The sequence below is a fragment of the Bicyclus anynana genome, chromosome 7 (genome assembly GCF_947172395.1).
Source record: "Bicyclus anynana chromosome 7, ilBicAnyn1.1, whole genome shotgun sequence".
In the NCBI taxonomy this organism is placed as follows: Eukaryota; Metazoa; Arthropoda; class Insecta; order Lepidoptera; family Nymphalidae; genus Bicyclus; species Bicyclus anynana.
This window is the reverse complement of record NC_069089.1, coordinates 9,774,033-9,798,978: the sequence shown is the minus strand read 5'-3', so window position 1 is coordinate 9,798,978 and position 24,946 is coordinate 9,774,033. Positions and strand designations below refer to the sequence as shown.

The 24,946-nt window shown below is 33.2% G+C and overlaps 3 protein-coding genes across 3 annotated transcripts; all 3 read right to left on the bottom strand.

Moving 5' to 3' along the window:
* Positions 1-403: 403 nt before the first annotated feature.
* Positions 404-6,511, bottom strand: LOC112054555 (uncharacterized). Its single transcript, XM_024094380.2, has 5 exons — positions 6,254-6,511; positions 5,652-5,797; positions 5,365-5,571; positions 5,042-5,195; positions 404-4,507 (listed from the first exon to the last, which is right to left on the bottom strand). Exons 1-5 carry the CDS (start codon positions 6,272-6,274, stop codon positions 4,442-4,444), a joined length of 594 nt encoding a protein of 197 aa, XP_023950148.2. The 5' UTR covers positions 6,275-6,511; the 3' UTR covers positions 404-4,441.
* Positions 6,512-8,425: 1,914 nt separating this feature from the next.
* Positions 8,426-12,146, bottom strand: LOC112054553 (uncharacterized). Its single transcript, XM_024094379.2, has 5 exons — positions 11,956-12,146; positions 11,017-11,162; positions 10,721-10,936; positions 10,028-10,181; positions 8,426-8,865 (listed from the first exon to the last, which is right to left on the bottom strand). The coding sequence occupies exons 1-5, from the start codon at positions 11,974-11,976 to the stop codon at positions 8,800-8,802; spliced, it is 603 nt and encodes a 200-aa protein (XP_023950147.2). The 5' UTR covers positions 11,977-12,146; the 3' UTR covers positions 8,426-8,799.
* Positions 12,147-15,220: 3,074 nt separating this feature from the next.
* LOC128198228 (uncharacterized) lies at positions 15,221-23,990 on the bottom strand. The gene is made up of 7 exons (XM_052882466.1): positions 23,830-23,990; positions 21,454-21,531; positions 19,299-19,352; positions 18,011-18,162; positions 16,234-16,380; positions 15,997-16,036; positions 15,221-15,350 (listed from the first exon to the last, which is right to left on the bottom strand). The coding sequence occupies exons 3-7, from the start codon at positions 19,317-19,319 to the stop codon at positions 15,315-15,317; spliced, it is 396 nt and encodes a 131-aa protein (XP_052738426.1). The 5' UTR covers positions 19,320-19,352; positions 21,454-21,531; positions 23,830-23,990; the 3' UTR covers positions 15,221-15,314.
* Between the last annotated feature and the right edge of the window lie 956 nt (positions 23,991-24,946).

Sequence of the window (24,946 nt, the reverse complement as noted above, 5' to 3'; positions counted from 1 at the left end):
AACTCATACTTTACTTAGATTAGAAATAAACTTATTTTTTTTATTACAAATAAGTTAGTGGGTTCATTGATTAACAAAATTTTCAGCAATGTTACCTTAGAAGCGGATGACGTCACTAAAATGTCAGTGAATGCAAAACGTAGAGCAATTTTAATATTAAATAGCAATTCTACGAGTATGCTGAGGTCTGTGGACCATACAACAGAAGTGACCAGCTTGTATTACCAAGAGTTTGATGATAATAATAACGTTCTAAACAGTATGTGGATGTATAATCTCAGAGATGTGGCGGTTTTTTTCAAAGTTTACTTAAATACTGATATCTGTTATGAGCATTGTAACAATTAAAGAGAAAAAAAAAGATAAACTTTGTTTTTTAAGGAAATTTTATTTTACAACCCCAGTGAAATGTGTATGTTACGTAAATTATCTTAATACATAAAACTATAAATAAGTTGGGTTTATTCGAATACGTGTAAATCAAGAACGGCTTGACTTATTTTCAATTTACTGGATTTCTCTCCGTCAGGTACAGCATAATGACTATGGAAGACATTGGAAACCTTACGAAAAAAACAAAAAAAAAACATTTATTTATACAAAATGTTTAGCTTTCGTACCTGTCAAACATGTTCATCCCGTAAACGGTAAACCCTAAACTAAACTGCGACGTGACGGAACATAACGGGACGGGCGGGATGGGACGGGAAGGAACGATCTGGGCGACAGATAAGCTTTAGGATTTTTCAAAATCTTTTATGCGGACGAAGTTGCGGGCGTTCGCTATTATAAATGACATTATGCTTTATTTAATAATAATAATAATAATAAATGATTTATTTAGCTGAGTACACAAACAATTTACCCAAATATAAAAAAAGGGAGAAAAAAACACAAAAACATAAGACTAAATTAAAATTAAACAAAAATTTAAATTTACGGACTTGATGATTTTGTTAAGAAATAATCGGAACACGGAAAACTTGTAAGACTATACAATTATACATAATGATTATTATCATTATGATTACTTTATCCATTATATAATGTATTAACTGTGCAGAATAATGCGTTAGTTTAAAACTACTTAGAACTAATTTATTGATTTTCTATTTAGCATGGAATTTCAACGACAGAATTAGCAATTAAAAGTTATTGATTCCATTCTTACCTTTTCATCATCATCATAAATTAACAATCCATATTCGGGTCACTGTTGAGCACGAGTCTCCTTTTAGAATGAGAGGGGTTAGGCTTAGTCCACCACGCTGGCCCAAAGCGGATTAAAAAGCGGCGTAGACTTCACACACGTAGAGAATTAAATAAATCACAGGTATGCAAACTTCATCACAATGTTTTTCCTTGAGTTAGAGATTAGTTCTAAGCGTTTGAGACACATGGTAATTAATTTCTTATAATACACATAACTGAAAAGTTATAGGTGCATGCCCCAGACCGGATTAGAAAAGATGAGATTTAGGAAAAATATGTTTTTGTTATATCATAAAGAGATTATATTTTTGGAAGAGGGTTTGGTTTTGGTATGGTATAGTTGTGTCCATTTTACGTTATATTTAGAAATTAAAGGCGCAGGCGAAGATGGGTAAGCGCTGTATCATAATTGTGTATCTACTTCTATGTATTTGTTAAACTATAATAATCATTTCAAATAAATAAATAAACTACTCAACGTATGAGTACCAAGTTAAACAACGCTCTTTACAGTTATCCTTAAACGATGCTTGTAATAGGTGCTTGTGAAAAACAGCATATTACAATATACGAGTATGTTTTACGATATTATAACTGTGTGCCTAGTGGGAGTTTCAATGTTTTCATACTGTTACTATCTTTATATGGGATTGAAACAGTTGTGTAGTAGTGCTACTAGATGGCGCTGTTTCAATTCCTTAGAAATTCGCGTTTACTTTAACGCGATCGCCACACTATCAAACTGCCACTAGGCCCTCTGTTTCCGGACACCAAACAGATTTTCATACGGTGTAGATTAATCTTTACTTTGACCTGCGTTTATTGAGCTTTTTGGAATTAGACATTGTCTAATTCTGCTTGAATATTCTTCCTACAGTACTAATCTCGCATATTGTGACTTTTGACTCAGCTCAATGATGAAAGATAAACTGAAAGGGTAACAGTATTCCAATGCCGTCCAACCAATTCTAGCCTAGAACTTGGTGTATGAAGAAGTCTCGAAAAAAATATTAAAAAAAACCTTTGACGACTGATTTCGTGTAGAATAGTGTATTTTAGTCGATAGAAATTATTTTGAAAAAAGCTAAAGTTTAGTAACCAATTCTCTTAACTTTCCTAGTGCGCTACGTATAATATACCTACAAGGGAAGACCGCGACTTCATCCACGTGAAATTCATTTTTTCACATTAACCGCGCGAACCACGATTTTTTTTTGGGATAAAAAATAGCTTAGGCATACGTTGCTCATTATCCTCTTCTATCTTCTACCGAAAGAGTATCTCGGAAAAACAGACAAACATACAGACAAATATTTTAAAAAGCTTGATAGTGTTTTAATAAGTATCGATAAAGTAACTATAATTTATATGAAACAGTCACGTCATTGATGAACTTATAGTTAAATAGTATAAGAAAGTCGCATCCCGCTACTACAGGTTGTTGGGGAGTATTTTCTATCACTATAAGGTGTTGATGAGACTTCTTATAGGGACAAAACTGCATAACTGATATTTTTTAACTAAGGAAAAAATATTTGTATGTATTTATTTGTCTTTTTTTTTTTTTTTTTATTCTTTACAAGTTAGCCCTTGACTACAATCTCACCTGATGGTAAGTGATGATGCAGTCTAAGATGGAAGCGGGGTAACTTGTTAGGAGGAGGATGAAAATCCACACCCCTTTCGGTTTCTACACGGCATCGTAGCGGAACGCTAAATCGCTTGGCGGTACGTCTTTGCTGTTAGGGTGGTAACTAGCCACGGCCAAAGCCTCCCACCAGCCAGACCTGGACAAATTAACAAAATCTCAATCTGCCCAACCGGGGATCGAACCCAGGACCTCCGTCTTGTAAATCCACCGCGCATGCCACTGCGCCACGGAGGCCGTCAAACTAAACATCTACTAAACTAAAAATATACAAACATAAAAATATTTTTATTTATCTTCGTTATGAGAAATATTCCCCAACACCCTGTATAAAGTTAGTTAAAACTGCATATTGGATATTCATGCGAATTTCATCAACAGATTGAGTGATTTAAGAGAAAGGATTATAGTTACGTGTAGTTTAATAAAGAATGTCGTGGTTTAGTGTTCCCACGCGGACGAGGTCACGGACATCCGCTAGTTGGATATATCAAAATATTATTTGAAATATGATTATTGTGCAAACATAAAGAAAATTTTAATAACTTGTAGTGCTATATGTACGGGCTTCAAAGTGTTAATCTTGAGCGATGTCAATCTGTGGAAAAACCCTATACTTCTGGTAAATGGAAGCTCTGGGGAATCACTGGTATTTAAACTTTAGTGCCTAATGTAATAGTTTTACCAGAGTAAAAAGGTGGTTTTACTTATTTGTTTGTTGAGGACCAGGGAACAAACAGATTAGTGGGTTTTATCATACTGGATCATTGGACTGTAAAACTGGTGGGGAATAGATTACGATCTTTTCCTTTACCTTTTTTTTACCCAAGCCATACCAGCTATACTTTAAATTTTAACATTCAATAAAATATCTTTTTTCGCTCGGAAAAAACACTTTTATTTTAAAAGTTACGTTAAACGTTTTAACGCTGTGGCGTATAAAGTAACTTTTTATTTTTATAATATTTTAGTATAGAAATGAGGTTGATCCATATAGTATTTATATTTTAGTTGTTTATTTTTTCATTTAAATTTTCTTTAATTTCCATTTTATAAAATGGATAATAATTAATTTGTAAATATTTATAATAAAAAAGTAGATTTAATTTTTAATAGATTTATGTATAATAATTTAAATTAAAATAAAATTAATTTATAATAGAAAATTTACTTTCTTACTTTAGTTTTCTTATACTTAGCATTTTCCTCGCTATGAGATGAAAAGCTTTGTTTCGGACGGCAGCTTTATTTACAACTCGTGCCCCTGAATTCCTCGCGATGCTCAGGATTCTTTTTTTGAAACCGTCGCTTCGCTTGTGGTTCAATCTTAGTATTGCTTGGTCAGCAATGTATACATGCACACACCGTATAAATAAATTTTGCTGGCTTGCGTAACAAATAACTATTTTTTCGTTGTATGGTTACAAATTCACGTTGAAGCCTATGTTATCAGAAAATATTAATAAAATAAATAACTGCAATTAGTGAGGTAAAAAATTAAGTTTATAAAATAACTTATAGTAAAATAAATAGTTAAAAAAACAAACTTTCCGTTAATAATTAAACAGCTGTGATAAATTCTCAGCCTAGAAGTGTTGCAACAACCGGTTGGGGCAAAATTCTAATTGAAAGTTCATCATCATCGTTCTGAAAAGAAATATATGAATTACGATCACACGCTTTCGTCTTAAATATATATGTATTATTGCTGTGTTTCGTAACTGTGTTTGCACAGATTTATTTTAGGGAGGAGGAGGAGATATACGAATCATCCGTAAGCTGGTAACGTAATATCATCTACAAGACAGGTAAGTACTACATAATTTTTTGGCTCTTTATGTTGATGAGTCCTGCATTTAGGTTGGTCCTCGAAGCAAGAACAAATTTCGTCAGTCATTCCCTCCCGCCTCAAACTTTTATACCTAGTCATTGAAAGTGTTGTTCTAAGCGGTCTAAAAATAGTCAGCTGCAATTACGGTAGTGAGTTGAGGAACAGCTGCCTCTCAAAATGTAAAAAATCATATAGTGGTAGAATGCGCGTCAGCTGGTCACATGAAGACGTGAAACATTAAACATATGGACTGTATTAGTAATCGCAGTGGATAAACTAAGTACATTCAACGAATATAAGTAATGGTGAGGTGAAGGTGAGTGAAATAAAGTCAGCTAAACTATACTTACATTTACATCTATATCAGTATGGTCGTAAGAATCCAGGTCAACCCGATTCGGTTCTTCAGTAATTTGTCTTTCTTCAGCATTCCTATCCACTGTAGATTCTGAATTTCTTTGTGAATTTATGTTTCCAGCAATATCAGATGGTTGATCAGCCACGCTGCGGATAACAGTGATCAGATTAATATAAGTACTACGAAAAACCTGGAGGATGTGCTCAAATGTACATGGATTTGAGAATATCCTCCTTTATTTTAAGTTAGATTAATTATCTGATAAACTGTTTTTATTTCATTAATATGCAAGGTATAAAAATCTCAAAATAATACCTAAGCCTCTCAGTGCTTCTAGCAGGGCCTTGTGTATTGTTTATAGGTATAACAGTAGTCACAGAAGACACAGTTGAACCAGTAAGACCAGTAGACTCAGTAGGCCCAGAAAACCCAGAAGGTCGAGTAGATGCTGGAGTTCCAATGAATCTTGAAAATAACTCACGTGTTTTGCCTTGAACATTTTTTAATAATGGACGAAAGAACCTGAAATAGATTTTCGTAATTATAAAATATTCCTCTGCAATAGGAGATGAGTATCTTTATATTGTTTAGTTTATATTTACAGTCTTCGATGTTCAATTGGAATTCTGGAATTTTCCAATTGCTGCGACAAATGTTCTAAATTACTCATCAATATATCAACTGGCACTGGAGGTGGGTAGCACAGTGTTTCTTTAACACATAACACCGCGTAGGTAAGAAGAACTACCTGCAAATACAATAAAAAGAAATAGCTATCTATGATTATACCGGTGTGTCTCATAAAACGTTCAAATTTTTTATTAGACGCAAGCTTACAAAAAACGTAAGGTTCGATAACCTAAAACCATACCCTGAAATCGGGCATCAGCTTTTTCACCATAGCGAGTTTATGGCGGATTAAGTTACGGGCATCTGCAAGCTAGATCCGTTAGTACGGAATTTAATTAGAAATATCCCACACCACTCATTGCTATAGTGCATAATATATCCGAACCCTGTCTTTAAGATTTGAAACTTTGTTACATTAAGTACTTAAAAATTTATGAGCTTTTTTAATCGATAGGATTTGTTACTTATCTAGCTACAAACAATCAGATAGATTTATAGAGGGACGTTGATTATGAAGCATTGTAGTCATGGAAAGTTGGGGTGAGCCACTAGTGATATTAAGTTTTCGACTTACCGTTTTGATATTTATTAGCATGGTGTATGGTTGTTTTCGATCACACAAAATACCTTTATTCTCACGACTTTACCTGTAACTTTAATTAAGTTTTGTTATTGTTGTTAACCTTGATATTGAATTGTATATTCTGTATCACAGTTCACTTAGATACGTTCTAACTCGACGAGCTCATTTAGAAATATGAATTTGTGTTGAGATTACGGTTGTAATTTCTAGAATCAATGAGGTTCTAGGAATGAATTACATCCGTCTCTAGGGTTCCTTAAATATTTGCTTTGTTTCAATTGTAAAAATAAAATATATTATATAAGAATATTAGAATATGTCTTATTATATGTATCATTGATTACTTCAACTAAAAACAAATAAAATACTATATAACTTTAATTAACTATTACATTACAAGTATCTCATCAATTGAAAACTGGCCAATTTTGCTTTGGCAGGCTTAGAATTATTGGTAAAGAAAATTATACCTAAAGGCCTTTAAATATAGTCCATTATAGAATAAAATCCCAAATTCAAAGCAAATTCAACCTTAAGGCTTGAGTTTAAGGTTGAATTTGCAAATGCGACTACTTGAATTGAGTGCCGAGAAATTGTGTTTGGCACTCATTGAGTGGGGACGTTTTTGGTCACTTTGTAATAGAGATCGATGCATCTAGCAATAATTTCTTTATTTTTTTTTTTTAAAGGTCTGTTGCTACCACATAAAAAAGAACATTTAAGATGCTCAAACGCGGGCTCTTAAATTTACTTAGCTTTATTTAACATTAGTTTACCTTCCTTAACTGAAGTTATACTTATTTTGATGAATATCGTTATCAACACATATTCTGCTCACTGCTGAGCCCGAGTCTCCTCTCAGAATGAGAGGGGTTACGTCAATATTCCACCACGCTGGCCCAATGCGGATTAGACTTGACACACGAAGAGAATTAAGAAAAATCGGAATCGGAGGCAGATGTTATATCCACTGGGATATCACTGGGCTCATTTATATGATGATGAAACAAATCTTTTATTAGTTTATGAATTCCACTTAACGCTTAAAAAAGCGTAACTTTAAACACTAACTTACAGAAAAATAACACTGAATTTACACGCACGAGAATATTAGCACTTGTATTTACACTGCACAGAATTCAAAATAATACTTGCCATCCGATATTAATAATTATTCTACCACGATCACTTTAGCTGCCCCACTATCTAAGTCCTATCACGAGGCGACAAGAGCCGACTGATAATTCGTACGTCGCTCAGACAATAGGCGAGCGTCATCGTGTTTTGTTTAGACTACCCTCTTCTAAGCATATCTATATTATAGAGGTAAAGTTTGTCAGGTGGTGGGGGTAGGGGTAATCTGGGATCAACGGAATCGAATTTAAAAATTCTTTTGCCAACCCACGTTGTTTGTGAGTGTCATTGGCTGTTTGCCATATTCCTACGGACACGAAAACTACGTGGGTAAACCGTACTAATAAATTAATATGAAAATTTTATGAAATCATCTAACCCATTTGCGAAATCTTAAAATGTAATATATTTCCAATATTTTATTTATTAAAATTTAATGTTTATGAAGTATCGTATCCTAATCTATTTTTTGTCGTTTCTACCAATGAGGACGTAAAATAAAGACCAAGCGCAGTTCTAATGCGATTTCACTTGTGGTAATTTCTAATATGTAGGTGTATGCCTACAGATATGAAATATGACGATCTCAGAGAATATATTAAGATTCAATAAACATACTGTATATTGTTACCTTACTGTATACTATAGATATTTAATAATTAGTAAAATAAATTGTATTATAGTTCCGAATAGCCGAGATTGACTTTAGCCACCACCTAGGATTGATAAAACAACCTCTGGAAAATTTAAAAAAATAAGACGTGTATATGGTGTATGAAATAAATGTATAATATATGTTTTTCGTTTTTTAAATACAACCAAAAATACCCTAAAAACGGCATAACGGATAGTCATGGGATTTTCATCAACAGATAGAGTAATTTAAGAGAAAGAATTATAGTTACGTAGCTATAGTTTAATAAAGAATGTCGTGGCTTAGTGTTTCCACGCAGACGAGGTCACGGACATCCGCTAGTCGGATATATAAAAATATTATTTGATATAATGATTATTGTGCAAACATAAAAATAATTTTAATAACTTTATTGCTTTGTATTCGGGCTAATCTTCAGCGATGTCAATCTGTGGAAAAACCCTGTACTTCTGATAAATGGAAGCTCTGGGAAATCACTGGTATTTAAACTTCTGCCTAATTTAATAGTTTTAATTATTTGTTTGTGGAGGACCAGGGGGGGATAAACAGATTAACATCATCTTTGATAGAAATATATTAAACTTAAATAATTAACTGTAATCAGTTCAAAATACATAGAATTTTAGTTCAGAAAATACCTAGTCATTAAAATACTTATAAAATTATTATTATTAATATTTGTTCAAATAATAAATAGTTACAAAATAATCTTTCCGTTAGTGTTATACATAAAGCCTTAAATAGCTTTTTAGCCTAGGAGCGTTGCGACAACCTGCTGGGGCACAATTCTAATTGAAAGTTCATCTTCTTCATTCTGAAAAAAAAAAAATTAATCACATATTAATATGTCATACATAAACATATCTATTAGTGCAGTGTTTCCTAATAGTCATACAGGGTTATTTCAATTAAACAACTTCTTCAAAAGGGGTTATCACAGTAGCCTATGATGTTGCAAATGTATCTTCTATCTATTTATGTATAAAAGCGAAAGGTCATCTCATCACGAAATATCGAAAACCGCTTGACCTAAAAAGATGAAATTTGGCAGAAAAGGCGTCCGCTGAGAATGGATTTTGCGACAGGACCGGATTAAAGAGGTCTAAGGGCGTGGGCGTCTGCTAGTAATTTTATATGTAAGAAACCACCTAATATCAGATGATGACGCATTGGAACGCTATGTAGCAATAAAATAAATATATTTGCAATATAATTTTTTGAGTATTTTTGTTGAACTGTCCTAGATTTTGAAGTATTGACCTTATCATATTATTATAGATCAGTAACTGCAATAGACTAACTAATCAATGGTAGTCATATGGTTACTTTTATACAATGATACCTATACTTTTTGGCTTTTGACGAACTCTCTGGCTGTGGTTCTCAACAGTGAGATCCTAGGTTTGATCGACTCAGTTTAGAATTTTAAAACTTCTGAACTGACTAGGATCTGGTCTGGTGGCTGGCATCAGCTAGTTACCACCCTATCGGCGTAAAATAAGGACGTCCCGCCAAATTTATCGTTCCGGTACGATGCCGCGTAGAAATCGTCGGAGGTGTGGTTAAATGAAACTTGTACTTCTTCTAAGGAAGCTCGCTTCCATCTTACACCGCGTCGTCACAGATGAGATCGTAATCAAGGGCTTAGGGCATTTTCTCTGTTATCTGCCTAAAGTGAATACTTCGGACACATTTCCAGGAAGACGGAGATAATCTCGAGACTCTGATGGTCACTGGCAAAGTGGAAGGAAAGATGCTGCGCGATCGCAGCCCGATGCGTTGGTCTGATCAGATCCGCACCACACTCGACTCCACAGTCTATAATGCTTTCCGGGTGGCCGAAGATCGATAGGAAGAGATAGATCACAATGGCGTACCACAATAAAACTGAAAATCATGGGTGGAGGTGGTCACGACCCTCATATATGAGGAACGCGACTGACGGAGGACTTGTCATTCAATGAAAAAATACTTACATTTATATCAGTAGTAGTAGGGTAAGAATCCAGGTCAACTGGATTTGGTTCTTCAGTAATTTGTCTTTCTACAGCATTACTGTCTACTGTAGATCCAGAATTGCTTTGAGAATTTATATTTCGAGCAACATCAGAATATGGTTGATCTGTCTTGCTGTGGATAACATTGCTCGGATTAGTATAAGAATCTATTACAAAAACTTGGAGGATGTTCTGAAGGGTACTCGTAATTAAGTAATTTTATTAATTTACGTTAGTTTAATAGGCATGATAACAGTTTTTTAATTAGATTTATGTATTGTAGTATGCTAATAGTAAAGCAATTTTGAAGAAGTAAACAAGGTATCTGGCATCATTACTTTCTGAGCCGGGCTGGGATAAGGCTTTAATGGGTCAATTTTGCGGCGCTGCCATGGAACGCTTCAAAACGCCAAATAATAAATGGCACGAAAGAATGACGTCGGAGTTTAGAGAGATCGTCAAATTTAAATACGCGTTCAAACAAAATTACAAATATCTTTGTTTCTTGTGCGTTTATTTTTAAACTTCATAAATCTAAGATTGTCTTATGTATAACTTAGTTGTCATATAAAAATCTTTATTCAATATAAAAATTTTCATCATCCCTTCTGTCTTATAAAATGTTTTCATTAAACATTAATATGCAAGGTAAAATAAATCTTAAAATAGTACCTAAGAGTCTCAGTTCTTTTAGCTGCGTCTTGTGTATTATTCATAGGTGTACCAGTAGCCACAGTAGACCAAATTGACTCAGTAGGTCCAATAGACCCAGTAGGTCCTGTAAGCCAAGAAGGCCCAATAGTTCTAGAAGATGCTGGAGCCTCAGTAAATTTTGAAAATAAGTCACGAGTTTTGCCTTGAATATTTTTGATTAGTAGGCGAAAGAATCTGAAATAAATTTTAGTAATTACAAAATAATCCTACGGAGTAGGTGATGGGTACCTAAATATATTTAAGTTTATATTTACAATCTTCGATTTTCAATTGGAATTCTGGAATGTTCCAATTGCTGCGACAAATGTTCTATATTTCTCGTCAATATATCAACTGGCACTGGTGGTGGGTAACACAGTGCTTCTCTAACACACAACATCCCATAGGTAAGTAGAATTACCTGCAAATTCAAAAAATAAATAGCTATCTATGAAGCTATGGGCATGTCTCTCAATAAGTTTAAAGCTTTTATTAAACGAAGCTTAAAGAAAAGTCGTACTATAGTGTTAATAATTATATAAATTATAAAAAAGCTTGGGTATGAAATGCACTATATGACTGACTACCTTATACCTATTGTTAAATGGTGATAAACTAAAAAAGAAAATCACGTCTGACTTTTTTGTGGGCTCTTTTGGGACCAAGGGGCGTTTGGAACCATCGTTTCTTTAATTTTAAGTTTTAAAATAATTAATATCACCATTATCTAATAATATTATTTAAAGTAAGCTTATTTAATTAAATGAATTTTGAGTTTGAGTTTTATAATCACTTGTTTTATTAGTGATAAAACGGAAGCTTACAAAGCTAGATACATATTACACAGCAAAGTACTCCAACGCATCTGACTGTATGTTGCAATTTTATCGTGGAGTTTCAATTTTGTCGTGGAGTTTAAGTTGCGGGCATCTGCTAGTTAGATCTGCTAATACGGAATTCAATTAGAAATTAACAACGTCACTCATCAATATAGTACATAATACGACTATATCCGTTTCCTGAGTATAAGATTTGAAAATTTTGTACTTAATCAATTGAAAATTTATGAGCTCATTCAATCGATAGGATTTATAACATAACTAGCAAGAAAAAAAACAGATAGCTCTATAGAAAACCCGTGAATATGAAGCAATAAACTCATGGGAAGCTGGGGCGAGTCACTAGTGGTTAAGTAAGTTAAGTTGTCGACTTACCGTTTTGATATTTAGTAGCATGACGATTTATGGTTGTTTTTGATCACACAAAATATCTTGATTCTCACGACTTTACCTGTAACTTTAATTAAGTTTTGTTATTGTCGTTAACCTTGATATTGTATTATATATTCTATATCACAATTCACTTAGATACGTTCTGACTCGACGAGTTCATTTAAAAATATGAATTTGTGCTGAGATTACGGTCGTAATTTCCAGAATCAATGAGGTACTAGGAATGAATTATATCCGTCGCTAGGGTTCCTTAAAGACTGGTTTTGTATTAAATTGTAAAATAAATGTATAATATATCTAATATTCAATTGATTAGGTACAATAACAAGAAATATCATTGAAACAAAGAAAATATTAGGTATATAACTTTAATTAAGTAAGCAAAATACCTTTATTTATCAACTTTTTATAATGATAGGAATATTAATTTCGTCTATCATTAATTAATTAATTTATTTATTGGACGATCTGTACATAATATTAATAACACTTATTCTAAAAAGTCACTTATCTTCATTTACCTTACATAAAGATGATAAGATAAATGTTTTATTTATATAAAACAAATTTATTATTTTATTAATTCACCTACTTCATATTGAATGCCACCTGGTTTACTCTTTATATAGTTCCCATTCCTGTGGGAGTACAGAGTTAAAAAATATGCCTACGTAACTTGTTCAAGTCTTTGAATAAAGTCGTTACAATCTTCCATTTATAATATTAGTTTATCTATCCTAATACTAAAGAGGAAAGATTGGATTGTATGTTTGTTTGCTTGTTTGCATTGAATAGGCTCCGAAACTACTGAACCGATTTGAAAATTTCTTTCAATGTTGGAAAGCCACACTATCCCCGAGTGATATACGGAGATATAATAGGCTATATTTTATCTCCGAATTCCTACGGGAACCTAAACCACGCGGGTGAAACCGCGTGGCGTTTGCTAATATCTAATATAATCTAATTCAAACATGGTTTTATTCGACAGAACCAAGTAATATTAAATCTAATATTATGATCACACAGAGATACTCACATTAACGTTAGTCATAGTTTTTTACATTCGGTTGTACTTAATGGGTGTTCAATTGTTTATAATGCAGTTGTTACGAGTATCTACAAGTCTTAGTTTACAGTTATTTTTTATATATATATTTTACTAGCCGACCTTCCGCGGTTTCATACGCGTAGTTTCCGTTCCCGTGAGAAAACGAGAATAAATAACCCTCAAAAATGAAGTGGATTTTTGTGGTACAAGAATTTTCAAAATTGGATCAGTAGTTCCAGAAATTACCCCCTACAACACCACAAACTTTACCTCTTTATAATAATAGTACAGACTAGCAAACGCCTCGAATGGCCGATGACAATCACGAATAACATGGCTTTCTATTCGTAATAGATATTTCAAAATCGGTTTCGTAGATCTAGAGATTACCCCCTACACACCTCACCTCACTTTACACCTCATACACCATACCTCTTTATAATATAAGTATAACTATAAACATAGATCATAACTGCGTGTGACAGATTTTTGCATCGTTATGATGATTTCGAATGGTTGAAGTAAGACTAAACAAAATATACTAGTAAGCGGCCTGTACGTTGACCTATGTGCAGTAACACATTTTCGGGGGTTAGTGACGTACGTACATTCGCGTACAAAATTTTCAAATTTTCAACACGGAGCAAGAGTCTAACAATTTTGTTTATAATTATACCTGCGCACACAACTGTCACTTTTATTCAACTTTACTTTTATTGCCGTGGTATACACTACTGCAAAAACCGCCCTGAGGCACAGGTGACGGAAATATTACGACAAAAAGTCAACGAATAATTCTCAAGGTTACGTTTCCGCTATCATTATACTCGTTGTTGTATCTAATGGAGTTGTTCCAAGGTTATAGGGATTTGCGATCTAAACGAGAATTAATGAAACTTATTGGTATAAAATGATATATAATTCATAAACTCAACAATAAATCCTTTTTCTATATTAAATGGGTTATGTGCATTTTCTTGGAGGCACGGGACTAAAACACTACCGACTTCTCAACAGCTTGTACTTAGAATTAAGTTCTATATTTCATGTCCTGACTCAGCAGTTAAACCTAAGACTTCGTCCTGTTATAAATTATTTCTATACGGACTGAGTCGCGGCATCAGCAATGAAGATGAAGAAGTTTCCATTACACTTTTTTTTTTCACTTTATGTTGGCATTAGTCAATAGTCAATATTCATTTATTTCAATTTGGCTAAGTTTACAAGCACTTTCGAAAGGTCAGGTAATAATATTATAAGATAATGGTGATAATAATTAATTAGTCGAAAACTTAAAATTAAATATACGAGTATTCCAAACTCGCCCTGGTCCAAGAAGAGCCCACAACAAACTCAGTCAGGTTTTTTCTTTTTTAGTTTATCGCCAGTTAACAATAGGTGTATGAGTAGCCAGTCATGTAATACATTCCATTTCCAAGCTTTTTTGTCGTTTATATATTTATTAACACTATAATACGACTTTTTTATAAGCTTGCGTTTAATATAAACTTTGAAGTTAATGAGAGACATGTCTGTGGTTTCATGTGGCAGTTTATTATAAAAACGTATGCAATTGCTCTTAAAAGAATTTTCGAGTTCTTTATCCCACCATCTGAATTTAGAAGACTCGGAAGTGGTTGCAGAAATAACCAATGTTAAAGAAAGACTGTAATTCACAGCTTTTATTTGAATCAAGCAGCTTTTATCAGAACCAAGATAAAAAACTAGTGATTTAACTTTCATTTTTAATTTGTTTGTTCGTAAACAGTACTCATCAAGAAAGGCTGTTTGGTGATTTCTAATCTATAGGAGTATGCCTACAGATAAGAAATATGACGATGTTAGAGAATAGACTAAGATTTCAATAAATATACTGTATATTATTAAAGACACGTGATAGCCCATGAGTAGATATGACCTCTGCCTTCGATTCGGAGGGCGTGGGTTCGAATCCGATCCGGGGCATGCACTTCCAACATTTCAGTTTGGTATGTGCATTTTAAGAAATTAAATATCACGTGTCCCAAACGGTGAAGGAAAAATATCGTGAGGAAACTTGCATACCTGAGAATTTTCTCAATTCTCTACGTGTGTGAAGTCTGCAATAGCGCATTTGGCGAACGTGAAACGACTCGTGCTCTGCAGTGAGCCGCATGTGGTGATTGTATATTAAGCAAATAAATTAAACAACAATCTGTAGGCCTTAATTCAAGAATTTTAATCATTAGTAAAATGAATTGTATGAAAGTTTCGAATAGCCGTGATTGACTTTAGCCACCACCCAGGATTGCTAAGCAACATCTGGAGGCAAAGTTACTGTATGATCCTGAAAAATAAAATATTAAGTAGGTATTATAGTGTATGAAATAAATGTATAATTTTATTTTTTCGATTTTTGAAAACAAGTAAAGACAGTAAGATAAACGTACACTACCCACGAAAGTAAACAGCGCGAAATACGAAATAAGATTATAATGTTTTCTACCTACTGATCACTTTGAACTTTGAAGGCGGTGCCAAACTGGTGATGTATTTAAGGCGTATGATTTATCATAAAAAAATTCATTTCTCAGACATTCTTTTTTCTTTAAGGGTTTCAGTAGGTACGACTTAAATCAACACCACACAGGCTTGGTAACGACTTCAAAGTGGGTAAATACGTTTATGTTTTTTAAGTCCAGTACCTATTTAAATTTTTGTTAAATTTGTACAATTCTCTCCGTTGTAATGTGATTCTCTCCGTATTTTCGTCGGATCAAAATGAAGTAAAATAGACATATTATAATAATTAGATCAATTCATCATCATCATATCAGCCGTTGGACGTCCACTGCAGGACATAGGCCTTTTGTAGGGACTTCCAAACATCACGATACTGAGCCACCTGCATCCAGCGAATACCTGCGACTCGCTTGACGTCGTCAGTCCACCTGGTGGGCGTATTATTTGCAATTGTAAGTGTAAATACTTACACATTCGTAGTCATCAGATCCCGAGCAATCATTCAGACGTCTAGCAAAATAAAAAAATAAAGTTTAGACTTTTAATAAATTATTAAATACGAATAAGAATTCGTCTAGCCTCTAGAATTCAAAAATCTGTCCTTGCCTAAATTTGCCACTTAGCATTAAAGCAAAAAAAGCTTTTTTTATTATTACTATTATTCGTTTAACAGTATTTTTTTTCTTCAAAGTAACTTGTAGGCATACCTTTGTGCCTGACGATTTCTACCACCGCCTTGTGATGAGCCTCTACCAGAAGACCTTCCGTTACCAGATGGAACAGAGAGACCAAAAAATAATGCAACTGTTTCTTGAATTAATTTTTCTAGTTTTTCAATTACATCGGAAATAAACCTAAAAAAGATTTTTATAATGTCTTAATTATTCCTCAACATCAATGTCTATACTAATATTATAAAGCTGAAGAGTTTGTTTGTTTGTTTGTTTGATTGAACGCGCTAATCTCAGGATCTACTGGTCCGATTTGAAAAATTCTTTCAGTGTTAGATAACCTATTTATCGAGGAAGGCTATAGGCTATATATTATCCCCGTATTCCTACGGAAACGGGAACCACGCGGGTGAAACCGCGCGGCGTCAGCTAGTCATTAATAACCCATGTTCGGCTAACTGTTGAGTACGAGTCTCCACTCAGATTTTAAAGCATTAGGCTAATAATCCACCAGACTGGACCAATGTGGAGTGGCAAACTTAGCACCGCTCTACGGGTGCTAAGTTTAAGAAAATCCCCAGATTCCTCACGATGGTTTCCTCAACATGAATATGGGTAGACACTAGACACAATATATCATGTATTCTGCATAAATAACGGTCAATTACAGGCATGACCAGATATGGAGCTCAGAACTACCACTGCTCCTGAGATATCGGGTATAGCCATGATTATTTTATATTAGTATACAATATCATTGGGGTTTAGAATGTTGAACTCTTGCAATCACTATCAGATGTAACTATTCTTGTATATTTATTATTCTATTAGTGCAATGAAGAATAAATAAATAAATAAAAACCGGCCAAGTGTGTTTCGGGCCACGCGCTGTGTACGGTTCTGTCGATTAAATTTAATTCTTTATGTAATGCATAAAAATACCGACAAATAAAATAAAATAAAAAAAATAATTACTTTGTAGACGTAATTATTAATATTATACCCATAACAAATTGCACCTTTCTAATTTTAACAGACAATGTGTTATCTTACTGACAACTTTGTCTTTTGAGTTAATAACGGAATTAGTGTGCAATATTCGATTTCCAATTACGTTTTTTAAGTTGTTCGACTATTACTCTACTTACTATTTATTATTAAATAGCAATTATTACTTAGCTGTTATAGTTTTCCTTGTAATTTTATTATATGTCCTCTCGTGAATTTTTTCACGTATCCATAAACAACCGTGTAGCCTGTAGGGGGCGGGGACACTTAACTCTAACAAAAATTAACTTATAAAAGCTTAATATTTTAAAAACGGATCTCTAAATCGAAAATGTTGGTAAAAGACCCCTCATAATTTTTAAATACTGATCTAACTAAACCATACCATATGAAATAAACGAGTAAAAAAAATATCGCCACTTTACATGCAGGGGAGGTACCCTAAAAAATATTTTAAAAGACTTTATTTTACGCCTTTGTTCGCATTTTTAATTTACACGCTCGTGCTAAAAGATGGACGGACGGACATACAGGCAGACGGATATGGCGAACTATAAGGGTGTGTTGTGGACTACGGAACCCTAATGACCAGGATATTAAGGCCTCTTAAAACATGCTTTCCAATGCACGGGGTGTAACACCAACAACTTCACTCCAGGCTAAGATTTATTACTGAAAATTTCTTAGAAGAAAGAAAAGCTCAGTATTTCTCAGATCTCGAACCCAAGACCTTGTGGTCCTTAGCGACAGAACAACTAGACCAACATGGTAGTTTTAACATATTTTATAGCTTATTCATATTTACAGTCTCCGATTTCCAATAGGGAGGGAATCCAATTCATCCGATAACAGTTCCAGATTCCGCATCAAAGCTGGCAATGGGGATGGCCCACATCCACCAGGACATTGTGATGATGTTCCTTTAAAGAACAGCATCCCAAAGGTAAGTAGAACTGCCTGTGAATACAAAACAAGCTTTAGTCTTTATAAAGCCTACGAACGATGGCACGAAAGTAGTGCTATTATACTACTTGCTACTATAATTCAACAGTGTTAGGTTCGAATCCATCTCTGTCTGTATCTATAGTATCCTTTTAGAAAGAAAGATCGTATAAATTACTCCTAATTATTAGAAGAATAATAACGAACGGAGGGATAATGATTCAGGGGAAGTATTATACAGTGTGCTCGGAAGTATTTCTTTTTTTATTATTATTCTTTACAAGTTAGTCCCTGACTACAATCTCACCTGATGGTAAGTGATGATGCAACCTAAGATGGAAACGGGCTAACTCGTTAGGAGGGGGATGAAAATCCACACCCCTTCCTATAACTTCAAGGTATTAACCACTTATTAGAATTGAACTGCATAACTAATATTTTATTGATTACAAAAAAAAAATATGTTTTCATACAAAGTAATTTAAATAATGCGGACTATCCATGTAACACACCTTTATAAATACGTCATTATGATAAGGATGCATTTATGGGACACATATAAAGATCTATTTACAAAATAAATATTATTTACTCCAAAAACAATTCATTTTAGAACACTTGTTTCATGGACATTTTGACTTTTCAGTCAGATCCATAGATTAAAAATAAATAAGTACTTCCTTATAAAATCACAAACTTTACCTCTTTACACTCGTAATATAGGTAAGTATAGATCAAGTAATTATTTTGAAACTAATACGTAGAAGTAATATCTATATCTAATACAATACTACATAATATCTTTTTCCTATTTCTTACATATTACTTCAAAACTTAGAAAATTATCTTATTAACGGTTATCTTACACAAAAGCGCAGAGCTTAAAAGATATATATAAATAGAAAGAAATACAGAGATGGTTAAACGACTAAGTAGTGCAGATTAAATATTACACCGGGAAAAAGTTGTGGTGATTCGCTTAGCAGACACCTCACAGCATCACTCGCGTACTTCTCATTGACGTGGGAATACAGGGATAAAATATGGCCTATATTACTCGGTTATAATGTATCTGTCTATCATTTTTTGTTGGTAAGAGTTTTTGAAATATACCTCTTTATAATAAAAGTTTAAATAACCTTACCACTCACCAGTTTCATATTCAATAACATGATGACTTATAACATATTTCCTGGAACCTTTACCTGTAAGTTTATATAGGTTTTGTTATTGCTGGTAACTTTGAAAATATACAATAAAGTTCACTTAAATACTAATATTTATAATATTTATAGTATAGCATATTAATAGAATAGCATTTTATTTTCTTTTCTTCACAATGTTTAACAATTGAAATTAACCTACAGGCACATTCACGATAATATGAGTTGCCATAATAGGATTTTACAATTTGAAGTAAAATTCAATAACAAAAATTATTATTACTAGTCATTTGCAATTGCAAATGAGCAGTTATTTTATAATAGTAGGAAATGATGATTTTTTTTGTAATTTAATTGCATACATCATAAATAGTTATAGTTTATAGTTATTTATAATATTAAGGTTGAGATTACCGTCTCGATTTCTAGAATCAATAAGGTTCTAAGAATGAATTGTTGCTAGAGCTCCCTATATACTTGCTTTGCATTAAATTGAAAAATATAATATACAAACACATGTTACTATTATAATCGATTACTTTCACAGCACAACACTTGCACACAAATTATTGCACAATAACCTCTTACAAACTACATTTTTCTCTTTATTAAAAACGAATTCAATTTATTTCGACGACCATACGAAATTGATTTATTTGTCCCGTCAATAATAACCAGTAAAAAGTAATATTTAATTTAAATGAAAGTGGCAATGAAAATACAAACAGTTATGTTTCATGACTTATTTCAAAGGTATAATCCTCTATAATCCCACTTTGACCACACGTGTGGGATTATACATTTTATTATTTATTAAAATCTTTCTTTTGGTAGTCGAATCAAGACTATTTATTCTATGTTCTATGGTATCCACGACTTCATTCGCGTGTTAATCCAGACTATAATCTATTCAGCTAAGTAGGTTCAGTAGTCGCGGAACGAAAGAATAACAAATATTAATACAATCAAAATAATGAGATTTTTCGGGACACAAATTAGCCTATGTGTTAATCTAGGGTCCCTACTTACTATTTGTCTTCGTTTTATATGTACAAACCTTTTTTGATACAGTAATGATTTCATTATTAAAGTAGAATTATCATGATTTTTTTAGATATTAATAAACTGCTGGGTCGTTAGGAGGCCTGGGCCGGGGATGGCCATTCCCCTTTTTATAATGACAACATTATTTTATCATCGATCATCGAGCCCCGTAGTGCTGAGGAAGTCTCAAAACACTAGCTAAGTGTATTAAACATACTATCTTTGTTGTAAACATTGATTTAATAGATTTATTGTAAATGTTGCTCGTATTGTTAAAATATCAGTATATTACTCATGTAAAATTAGGTTTTTTATAATCTGATTTGTGTTGTAATTACGAGTATGTTGGAATTGGTAAATATTATTTTCATTAGTCTTGAAGTTAAAACTTTACTGTACTTTGAAATGATAATAGTATGATGTATAATATAAATAGCGTGATAGATCAACCCATATTCGGCTCACTGCTGAGCTCGAGTCTCCTTTCAGAATGAGAGAGGTTAGTCCAATAGCCCACCACGCTGGCCCAATGCGGATTGGCAGACAATTAAGAAAATTCTCTGGTATGCAGGTTTCTTCACGATGTTTTCTTTCACCGTCTGAGACACGTGATATTATTTTAATTTCTTAAAATGCACACAACTGAAAAGTTGGAGGTGCATGCCCCGGACCGGATCCGAACCCACCCCTCCGGAATCGGAGGCAGAAGTCAAATCCACTGGGTTTACTTACGTTTTACACTGTTATAAGTCATACTAACATAAAATTTCTAATATTTAAGTTACTTTAGATTTCTACGTTTATAATATTATTGTTTATATTTGTCGACGTTTTATTTGATTTTCTACTGTATCATCATACGAGTACATATAATAAAGATCAATCGCTGTTCCAAATCGATTCCACTTGTGGCAATGTCTCATCTGTGTGTAGTGCTAGTGATAAAAACGATAGATGGATGTCCAGGATGGACGATGTAGTGAATACATTAAGATTTACTAAATATATTCTAAAATAACAACAATCATAATCGGATTTAAAATGATTTATGTAGAATTTTATTCATTATTAAAACAAATTTTACGATAGTTTCGAATACCCGTGAGTGACTTTACTTTCCACCGCCCAGGAGTGTTGCAACTAGCTCTGGTGGGTATGTTCTTGCCGTGTCATAATCCTGAAAAACAAAATATTAATCGTGATGTTAAATTAAACTCCTATTTAAAATTAGCGAACGTCCGCAACTTCGTCATCCCTTAGATCTCCTTAATCCGGCCGTCTCGCAAAATGCGTTCTTAGCGGATGTCTACTAACTATAAACTGTCAAATTTCAACTTAGTACGTCAAGCGGTTTTCACTTTATATATTACTAGCGGACGCCCGCGACTTCGTCCGCGTAAAATTCGATGTCAACTTTACTACTACCCCTAGCCTAATACCCGAATATACATCATACTAATATAAAATATAGCCTATAGCACTCCCCGATAATGTAGCATTCTACTGGTGAAAGAATTATTCAAATCGGACCAGTAGTTCCGAAGATTACCCCATTTCAAAAATGTGACAAACTTACAAACTTACAAACTTTACCTCTTTATAATATTAGTATAGACTAGCGGACGCCCGCGACTTCGTCCGCGTGGATTTCAACTTTTCACAAATCCTGCGGGAACCGTGGATGTTATTATACAAATAAACCTTCCTCTTTAATTACTCTATCTTTTAAAAAAAACGCATACCGAATAATTACTTCGTTTTTCTTGTTTATATTAGGTATGTTATTAATGTTCAAGTACGTAGTTAAATATAAATTTTATTATTATTATGGTATAATAGTTAGGTACCTAGCTACCTCCCAAGCGATTTTCGTTTATAAAGTTATTAATATACCTATTAATATAAGTTTGTTTGTAAAGTTGTTTTTTGTTGTTAGTTTTCCCACGTGTTACACTCTGCTTTTCAATACGATTGCGAGAAAATAAAATAGTTTAGTACAATATTCAATGATTTATTTCAATTGAAAATTAAATTTACAAAGTCTACAATTTTGGATATTAAGGGAGATGCTTTTACCCGGTAACATAATTTCCGACTACTGTGAAGATGAATAATGAAATATGTGAGGTGAATGTGGGAGATAATAGTTTAAAAAACTTCTTTCGTAAGTGAATCTATTCGTTGTAGTTTTCTCCACTTAGGTAAGTATTTAAGTAAATGCGTCTCGACTTTGATGGTAACAGATTGAAAATTTCATCCATCTTCAAATTAGGATCACCATTCTCACTAGATGAAGACAACAATAACAATTATTGTTGAAAAATATTTATGTTACGGTCACAAATTTACAATGAATTTCTGAAAAAAAATCAAGTGTGTATTATTCACGCCAATTGTTTTTTAAATTCCCGCTTTTTAATTTTATTTTTTTCACATGAGAAAAAAGCAAAGGTATTACACCGTAAAGGATGTCCCATGTCTTCAAATCTAAATAAAAATTAAATAAAAAAATAAACTCATTCCACAGACAAGAACGCTGCGTTTTATTCCAATTTAAAGTTTTTAATTTATTTTTCAAAACAATCAGGGCCTTACCTATAATGATTCTATTTTCGAATAAAACCTTCTTCGTTTTATAGTAGGCTAGTTCTGGGCTGGTACTCGTAACAGACAAAAATTAAAAAAACAAAATTACTTTAGCCCCTAGAGGCTGAAATGCTTGTTTAGCCCCGCTGTGGAGTGGTAATATGACAGTGTTTTTGAGTAAGAGTAGTGAAAAGTATATTGTATAGTAATTTATACCTTCCCATATAGTCGTAGTCTCGGACCATTCATTCTTAACGAAGTTTAGTTTCTTAAACAAAATACATAATAACGTATGCTGTAGGCATTTTTCTTATAGAGTACCTAGGGCAAACAGTGTAAAATATTTCAAACTTTTTTGCATTATGTAATGTGGCTGAATATTTAAAAAGTTATGTGTTGATGTATTGTTAGTCCAGTCAATGACGAATGCACTTCTTTTTTATTTTGTTAACAAGGTACGCGAACATCGCCGCGCGTTAAATCTAGTAGTAAGTATTTTTTATTTGAAGACAGCCCTAACGTTGTTTGAGTAATAATTATAGTAATAAAAATTGTAGGTAAATATAACGGCTTGCTAATAATTTTGTTCGAACTGAATTGCGCCGTATTGTGTCGTATCGAGAGTCGCTATTTATTTAAATGACGTTGCGGAGTGAACCTTCTGTACTTGTACATATGTTTTCTGTGATAGAAGTTATAATTACAAAATCATTTTGCGTCTTCATCTCCTATAGGTCACGTCTAGGGAATTGATGGAATGGAACTGTCTCTCTCTCCTTTTAAATACTCATTTTAAATAGACACCAAATCAATTGACATATGCTAGTCAAAGAGGAAATATTATATTTTGAGCCGATTTATGGATTACAAAAATAATGGCAGAGAATACCTTGAGCAGTCCCGGGGGCTTGTGACTCCTGGTGCTGGTTTAGGGGATCCCTTCCGACTAGCCAACGCCCAACACTCATCATTCACTGTTCAAGTTCCTCCTCCCTGCCTATCCCAAGTAACCCATGATGTATTATACAACAAAAGTTGTGGACGGGTCGAATGCCACGAGACCAATGTAGACGACAAGACGACCGTAAGGTGAGCGTCTTATATCATAAATCCCCACCTAATAATTCCTAATGTTCACGGAAACAAGTCAATACAAAATCGAGCGATGTCATATCCGTCTCAGACTACTACGAGTATTTCCTACAATATAGTCGTAGTTTTGAATGAAATTTCTTGACACACGCTTGACAGACGCATATTAAAGTTAAGTAATGCAATTCAACCATACTTACATCGTTCATGAACTCAACACTGTCCCGACCACCATTTGGACGGCTAGCAAAAAAAAAATATGGCTTAGACAAATACAATAATTTTTCCGTTATAAAGTATGAAAATTACAATTATACATGAACGTGACTAATTAGCAATTTTGTAATATAAACGTAAACAAACAATTTATTGTATTTACAAATAGGACACAGAAAAACATTTTTATTTTTTTAGATTCTCATAGAAGTCATAATTAAAAACAGTACGATTGTTGTGTTTTTTGTAATATTATTATTATGTAATAGGTTGTTATCAACCTAAAAACACCAAAAACAACCACTTAACACGTAAGTGTTATTTTATAATTCACTTTGAAGTAGAGTAACGCAATTGCTGTTATAAACATAAATAAAAAGATTGTAATGGTCTTTTTACGACCTTTCGTTTGATACCCATATTGTGAGGAAAAGAATTTTTTTCATTAACAGGTGCCATTTTCAAAACTTATACATCTTATTTAACTACCACAACTCTGACAAACTCAATATTAAAATCCGTCCAGCCATTTGGTCTGTAGAGCATGCCAAAGAAATGGACATACATACACACTTAGCATACGCCCGAAAAACATTACCCTCCTTTTGAACTCTTGCCTGTAGCATTCGAAAAACTGTCCTTGCCTAACTTCGTTGGCCATAACCACAGAATACATAATAATATATACCTACCAGTTA

Bases quoted from the DNA above. Each gene is read 5' to 3' on its own strand.
- LOC112054553 (XM_024094379.2), bottom strand. From the start codon at position 11,976: ATGCTACTAAATATCAAAACG. The intron at 11,163-11,955 runs GTAAGTCGACAA...TTGAATTTGCAG, and splicing joins TGCTACTAAATATCAAAACG to GTAATTCTACTTACCTATGG. The intron at 8,866-10,027 runs GTAAGTATTTTT...TTTTTTTTTCAG, and splicing joins CTACTACTACTGATATAAAT to AATGAAGAAGATGAACTTTC.
- LOC112054555 (XM_024094380.2), bottom strand. From the start codon at position 6,274: ATGCTAATAAATATCAAAACG. The intron at 5,798-6,253 runs GTAAGTCGAAAA...TTGTATTTGCAG, and splicing joins TGCTAATAAATATCAAAACG to GTAGTTCTTCTTACCTACGC. The intron at 5,572-5,651 runs GTAAATATAAAC...AATCTATTTCAG, and splicing joins CCAATTGAACATCGAAGACT to GTTCTTTCGTCCATTATTAA.
- LOC128198228 (XM_052882466.1), bottom strand. From the start codon at position 19,319: ATGTTATTGAATATGAAACTG. The intron at 18,163-19,298 runs GTGAGTGGTAAG...TTGTATTCACAG, and splicing joins TGTTATTGAATATGAAACTG to GCAGTTCTACTTACCTTTGG. The intron at 16,037-16,233 runs GTATGCCTACAA...TTATTTTGCTAG, and splicing joins AGAAATCGTCAGGCACAAAG to ACGTCTGAATGATTGCTCGG.